Source organism: Empidonax traillii, unplaced genomic scaffold (genome assembly GCF_003031625.1).
Source record: "Empidonax traillii isolate 1590-97213 ecotype Southwest subspecies unplaced genomic scaffold, ASM303162v1 scaffold127:size982661, whole genome shotgun sequence".
Classification (NCBI taxonomy): Eukaryota; Metazoa; Chordata; class Aves; order Passeriformes; family Tyrannidae; genus Empidonax; species Empidonax traillii.
In genome coordinates this window covers 974,883-982,539 of record NW_020955320.1, presented here as the reverse complement: position 1 = coordinate 982,539, position 7,657 = coordinate 974,883, and the positions used below count along the sequence as shown (strand labels likewise).

Sequence of the window (7,657 nt, the reverse complement as noted above, 5' to 3'; positions counted from 1 at the left end):
TTTTTTTTTCATGTTACGTTAATACACACATACCTTTTAATAAAGGGCTGTTATTTTTCTTTTTCCCTTTTCCATAATTTGTTTTCCTTCAATCGGAGCCTCTTAATTTTGGATCTATAATTGCTAGAGAAGAAGGTTTGGGTCTTTTTCTCCTAATCCATCCTCAGCAAAAGACCCTTGTCTCAATTAAACTGAGACAGTACCTCTGCACTGGAATCATCACAGGCTTTCCTATGCCAGAATAAACACAGGCAGGTAGGTTTTTTTAGATCTTTGCATAATTTTCTGTCTTTTATGAAGCCTGTAGATGTTTCTTATCTTATAGTTTTACTAAGGTTGGAAAATCCAATGCCAACACATGTCATTAAAACTTTCTCGCCGCCTCCATGCTCTTCCTCAGGGGTCTTTGTTTCAATCTTAAACATGATCTGGAAGAAGCTTCTCAGGTGTCGCAGAAACTCAATTCTGAAGAGAGAGAAAGCAACACAGTTTAAGAAATTAAACAGAAAGCCCATTAGCAGTATGTACTGATCCCAGCAATGAACATGGTGAATGAAACACAAAAGCCTTGCTCAGTCAAGGGAAAGAAGCCTACAGGCTTCGGACACTGTTCTCACTTGTGCTGTAGAAGTGAGTGGCTAGTGACCCCTACTGAAACCACTGCACTCTTTGTTACGAGCAGAGAGAGGAATGCCTGGTAACATAGCAAGACAAAATGGTGAGGGAAGAAAAAAGGGAGAAATGTAGCCAGGCAAGGTCATTTACTCATGATGCTGACTCCATCAGGGCTCTATGAACCCCATACCAATGGGTGGTACTCCATTTCCCCTCCCAACGCTTAAAGAAGAAATAAAAGCAAAACAGGGACAGCCAAAAGGCTGCGTGCATACTTTAAAAGAGAGATTCTAAAGCATATGCTTGATTTTGTGTTACTAACTTGCCCACTTCTTCTTAGCTAAATGTTCTATTAAAATCACATATGGAGTCAGACTTCTTACTGTTTTCTCATTAAAAACAAAACAAAAACACAAACAAAAACCAAACAAAAAAACCCAACCAAAAACCAGAACTAATTTTCCTTTCATCATTTTAGAAAGAAAGGCATGCAGAAATTAGACACAGTGCTCTGAAACACCACTGATTGGAGAACAAGTGACTGGAAAAACTATTAAAAAAAAGAACAAAAACAGCAAGAAAACATTTCTACTGCCTTCTCCAAAACGGGGAATAAACAATTATACCAAAGGACTACAAATACACAATTTGTAATTGTTCCTAACAAAGATTTGGTCTCTTTCAGTCATGGCCACAAGCAGGTCTGCAGGCTTGAACTAAGGTTTAATCTCCTCCAGCAATTGGTATGTGCTTTTCTTAGTTTAAGTTTAACCTCTAAATGTGATCCAGTCCACACATCTGTTTGTTTGGCAGTCTGAAAAAAGCCTCTGCTCTGCACACTGAAAGCATAATTGCAAGCTAATCCCACATACATCATTACAACAAATTAAGGAAAGTACCCACAAAAGGAGACCAAGAGGACAGGACAGTCCCCACAGTGGCATCATGAGGCCTCTGAAAGCCTCCTGGCAGCTCCTGTTCCCAGGAACTGTGAATAAGCACAGTGAATGTTGCAGGAGCAAAATTTGCCTTATCCACTTCAACTGGGCATGCTGATGTTTCTGCACTCAGATATATGCATGGGGAGAGGTGGGAAATGGCAGGAGCCAGACAATAAGTGGCTGCTTTACCTATACTGGTCTGTCCCTGGGATGATCTGACTTAAGAGTTATCTCTGGGGCAGTCTGATGAATACCTCTGCAGGCTGGAGGTGGGCACAGGGCTCCCAAAGCTATGTACACATTTCTACTGTACCTTCCCAGGCTGGTAACTTGCCTCAGCACAGACACCAGCTCTCTCATCTCTCAAATGGATTTAAGAGTTGAAAGAAAGAAATGAGAAGCACCTTTTCTTCCATGCCTCCCCAGCAGCAAGGTTTCTGGTTGCAGCTATAATAAGCAAATGGGCATATGCTGGCACAAATGCTTCAGTAAAGCTGAGAGGCAACAAGCTCTGTACCAGCCTTGTCCTTAGCTGGGTCCTCTGGCAGCATGACAAAAAAGCAGCCAAGTGTAAACCAGCAGAAGTGGCATGCTGGACTGCAAGGAGGGCACAGAATAAACTGTACAAATGAAATGCAGTGTGGAGCCGGAGGCTCAGAGAAAAACCCTAAAAGCTGATGAACAAACTTTGCAGCATGTTGGTGGGATTAGCTGAGTCCATACTTTTCTTTGCACATAGGTGAGCTATCATGCATCTCTGCCTGTTCTCCCTTTTGAATGAAGGCAGAGGGAGAAAACACGTTATCAGTCCCCATCTACATGGGAAAGGCTCAGTCTGGTGGAATTGAAAGGAAGGCTGCCTGGGGACATCAGAGGAGAATTTGGAAGCTGGAAAGATCCAGCTTTGTCTTGTAGCAGTAGAAGCACAAGTGGTAAGAGCCCTAGAAATAGGAGAGAAAGAGGGGGGAAGATAGGGGTACATGACAGAAGTGCACCAGAAAGCAGGTTTGTAAAAGCTCTGATGTTGATCTGGATCATGTATGGGCACCTCAAATAATAGTGCAGGCCGCACCAAAACCACAGGCACAGACTGGAAGACTGAGAGTGGGGGTGGAAGATACACAGAAGGTTTATTTTGCCGAAAATTTACACTGTGTGTTTACATGAACAAGGCAGAGCTGGACACTGCACCTTAGGCCCAGGGACAGCTACATGAGCCACACTGGAGGTTTTCCTTATGGCCAACAACAAAATCAAACCAAACCAAAGTTAGAAAAAAGAGTTAAAAGTCTGTATATCTAGGTGCTGTCTTTTCCTCAAAACCTGCTAAGGAACACCAAAAGGTACACAACCACTTCATGTGTCAGGGCAAAGCAACCAACTCACACACCAGTATGAGAGAAGGCCTGTGCACCAGCAATGCCTCCCTGGTTCAAGTGGCCCGGGACTTGCACAGTGCTCTGCCTGGCAGCGCCAGCAGCCCCAGCACTGCTCCCCTTAGTACTGACAGAGATCTTCCCGGGAAAAGACAGCCCAAGGAGCTGGAGGAGGGCACTGCCAGGCAGGGGAACAAGTGAAAGCATCAGCCTGGCTGGTCAGAGGCACCCTGACCCCTCCCCTTGAAGTCCCTAAGCCCTTGCAAAGCCAAGAGTTGAGGCACTCAGGGGCACTCCTCAGGCTTTCCTATTGCTATCCTTCACAAACCCCTGGCTCATGCCAATCCACCTGCATGCAAACAGGTCTGTCCTGCCAGACTGAGTCAGTGGCAGAGCCAGCACCCTGCATTTGATTTTAAGCTCAGCTCGACAGAGGCACTTACTTCTGTGAAATCTGAATGATAAGAAAAGGATAATGCAGATGGCTACTGGCCAAGCCGTCTTTCTGGGACAAGTATCCCCAGTGCTGCTCAGGACAGCCTATTCAAAGTGTTGCCTGCCCTTCCGCTCCTCACCATTAGCTGGGGCAAAGGATGCTTCTACGAAAACACACAAGTCTTAAAGAAATATCCTCATTCTGATGCCATATTCCAAAGCACCATGCACCCCTGGGGTGCTCTCAACAGCCAGCTGAGAGATACATGCTACAGTATGGTAGACAGGGAAGCCAATCTAGCATAACACGGCTTTTAAATAGCTTCAGATTCTGCAATGTGAAAGTGTTAAGTACAGAGATGTCACAGCACCACGAGAGGAAAGAAGGGACAATGATAGGGAACATGACAGTACTGCAATTTACTTCATAAGCTTGTGCATCTGATGAGTTGCTCGAGAGCCACATTTATCAGCCCTTTATAAGCAGCCTTAGCGAGGGCATGGGGGTGCTGCATACAAAGCTGTGTTTTCTCTGCGTAGATCCTTAAAGGACTGATGAGTCACATTCTCACAGAGTCACAGATTTTATGATCTGCTGCTCCAGGATGTGTGCTCCTGACATTTATCCCTGCTTGGAAGAAGTGACAACCCACAGATTTGAAATCAACACACTTACAAAATAAACTACTGTGTTTGCTTGATTATCATAGCACAACAAAAAAAAAGCTTTAAAAATAAAAAAGACTGGACAAGTGATTGAACTGTTTCACGTGCACTTAAAACACTAATATCTACTCTTTGTAAGCCTTTCACATGAATACTTACTTTACAGGGGATGACTTCACCTCTGTGCAATGGACATTTCCCTGTCTTCCCCTCAAAATCTGATGAATGTTGCTTCCAAGGTATCAGAGCTTGAAAAGAGCAGTTAGGCAATTTCTAGCTCTCATGTGATGGCACCACCATTCTTCAGTTATCACAGTACTGTACCTTTCACGTATACAGCACCGGTACCATGATAACCGAAAAAGGACAGTTCATAGTCTTATTATTTGATGCCATTGTCAGATAAACAAACCACCCTTCATTTGACTAAGAAAAACTGCTCAGTCTCTAGGAATAACTGTGATCTAATCAATCACTTGCAGGTCTGATAAAGCAAATTAAATTTTTGATACTGGATGCTCTTTCCCTAACCAGTTTCTGCTAGAACTCAATCTGGCCACTTCTGTAAAAGATAATGTGTTTTTATAAATACATTAATGACAAAAGGAGGACCAGAGAAATTCTCCATCCTTTATTGGAATGCAGAGGGGAACACTGTAATCTCTGATGAGGGAAAGGCTAAAGTACTTAATGCCTTCTTTGCCTCAGTCTTTAATGGGAAGATCAGTTACCCTCAGGGCAACCAGAGGAGAGCAGACTAGGAGTAGAATAGCTTTCCTGTAACCCAGGAGGAAGTCTTTAGTAACCTGCTATGCCGCTTGGACACTCCTATGTCCATGGAGTCAAATGGGATGACACTTTACATCATTTATCATCAGTCCTGGCTAACCAGGTAGGTCCCAGAAGACTGGAGGCTGGCCAGTGTGATGCCCATCTATGAGAAGAGACAGAAGGAGGATTTGGGGAACTACAGTAACAGCCCATGGCCTGGACAGGTGCACTCTTCACTGGGTAAAAAACTGTCTGGATGTCCAGGCCCAGAAAGTAGTGGTGAATGGTGCCACATCCAGTTAGTGGGCAGTCACCACTGGTGTTCCCCAGGGCTCAGTACTGGGGGCGCTTCTATTTAATATCTTCATCAACAACCTGGATGAGGGGATTGAGTAAACCCTCAGTCAGCATGCAGACAGCACCAAGTTGAGAAGGAGCACTGGAAGGCTCTGCAGAGGGTTCTGGACTGGCTGGATCAATGGGCCAAGGCCAGTGGTATCAGGTTCAACAAGGTCAAGTGCCAGGTCCTGCACCTGGGTCACAACAACCCCAGGCAGCACTACAGGCTGGGGACAGAGTGGCAGGAAAGCTGCCTGGTGGAAAAGGACCTGGAGGTGCTGGTTGACAGCAGCTGTACATGAGCCAGCAGTGTGCCCAGGTAGCCAAGGAGGCCAATGGCATCCTGGCCTGCATCAGCAATAGTGTGGCCAGCAGGACCAAGGCAGTGATCGACCCCCTGTCCTCAGCACTGGTGAGGCCCCACCTTGAATCCTGTGTTCAGCTGTGGGCCTTTCACTACAAGAAAGACATGAAGGTGCTGGAGCGTTTCCAGAGAAGGGGCCACAAAGCTGGTGAAGCATCTAGAGAGTAGGTTATATGAAGAATGGCTGAAGCAGCTAGTGTTGTTTAGCCAGGAGAAAAGGAGGCTCAGATGAGACCCTACTGCTCTTTACAACTACCAGAAATGAGGTTATAGTCAGGTGGGGCCCAGTCTCTTCTCCCAGGCAACTAGTGACAGGATGAGAGGAAACAGCCTCAGGCTGCATATCTGGAAGAATTTCTTCACTGAAACGGTCGTTAAGCACTGGAACAGGGAGGTGGTAGAGTCACTATCCCTGGAAAAGTTCAAGAAATGACTGGATGTGGCACTATGGTCTAGCTGGTAAGGTGATGTTCAGTCAAGGGTTGGATTGGGGGTCTTTTCCAACCTCGATGATTCTGTGATTCTGCAACCTGTGTTTACAACTAGCTATGTAAGAAATTTAGTCTTTTTCTCTCCTCTGAACACCTACCAGCAGCAGACAAAGCTTTAATAAAAACTGAGACTGAATGACTAGATAGAAATCTCCTGCCCGAGAGGGGTAAAACTTTGAAGTAGCACATAGCTCCATGAATTAAAGTCTTCACCTATTTCTTGTGGACAACCACAGCTTTAGAATTTGGCTAGCCATTTGAAATACAACATTTAATGACACAGCTACAGAGAGATCACTAGGAAAACACACTAGTGTACACTAGGCAACAAAAGCAAACTGATGTACACATATAATCCAGGTCAAGAACCATCAATAAACTCTGTCTCTGCAATTCTCAGAAACAGGAATAATATAGAACAGTAAGGGAATAATCATCTAACATGTAGAAATAAACTCTAGGTAACTTATGCCACTTGTTCCATTTGAAGTCAGGTACAAGTTGTTCTATTCATGACCACAGACAAAGTCTTTTATATATAAAAACAGCTGTGCAATAAAACTAGTGAATTAAAACAAGACTGCTTAATTAAACTGAACAAAACAACTTACGTGTATGGAGACAGAGGTCCTAACAGGACTTTGGAAACATCCTGTTGTCCAAGGGTCATAAGGAGCAAAGCAAGGCTCTGATTTGTTGAATCTACACAGCCTCCCTGCAAACCAAAATGTTTTAATAATTAATTTTTGTACAAACCAGAAATTGGGATGGGAGGAGAGTAATAAAGGGAACAGATACACTTAAAAGGCTAAAATACCACTCCCAATTTTCAAGGGCCAAGAATATAAAAATCTAGATTTAGTAACAATGACAAACTAATTTCACATGGCAGGCTGGGAAAGAAAGAATTAAAACAAACCCCAAACAAGGTCACATTAAACATTCTTCCCATCCCTCCTAATCTATTTTAACATCACAGAAGATAAACACTGAAGAATTTCCTTGCAGTAAATTTAAAAGAGGTACTAATTGTGTTCATATGCCTTTGAAGATACCATGAACTGCAGCACTTTACATATTTGCCAATCTGAAACGTGTACAAGAAGCAGATGAGAGTTTCATAGGGAGTATTCCTGACACTGGACTTTCTGTATTTGTAGTTCAGTTAATAATTCATAATGCTCTTTATCACTTGGATAAAAACTAAATTTTCTGAGCTTGTTTTTTTGTTTTTCTAAAGCTGTAAACATTATAAAACATCTACTTTTACAATCAAATTTATACAAAAGCTTCCATCAGCATGGTGCCAACCATGTCCTAAACAATATATCAAAACACAATGCATCCATCATGTCCTAGCTGCTTACATAAGCTGTCTTGCTACAATGAGTAGCAAGTTTTTCTGTGTACAAGCAATGTGCTGTTTTGCCCATTTGTGGTGGTACATCCCCCCTGTACCCTTGGTCCACTCTACAATATCCCCAGGATTTCTCATTAGACCTTGACCTTGATTAATAGCTCCTAGGCAGTTAACCTCTTCTTGAGTTTATCAGAAAAACTGTTTGTTCCTAGGATCTTCTGTTGCCTAACAAACTGCTGTCGTCTAATGGACAGCCTTGGAATATTACTTTTGTCTAAATTATAGCCCAGGTGGAATGA

At 43.5% G+C, this 7,657-nt stretch overlaps 1 protein-coding gene across 1 annotated transcript in view; it reads right to left on the bottom strand.

Moving 5' to 3' along the window:
- Positions 1–205: 205 nt before the first annotated feature.
- Positions 206–7,657, bottom strand: part of RCL1 (RNA terminal phosphate cyclase like 1) — a 30,368-nt gene continuing 22,916 nt past the window's right edge. The window contains exons 8-9 of the mRNA XM_027883499.1: positions 6,610–6,713; positions 206–465 (exon numbers count right to left, since the gene is read on the bottom strand). Of these exons, the coding sequence (XP_027739300.1) occupies positions 315–465; positions 6,610–6,713 (255 nt within the window). The 3' untranslated portion in view covers positions 206–314. The remainder of the gene's footprint in view (positions 466–6,609; positions 6,714–7,657) is intronic.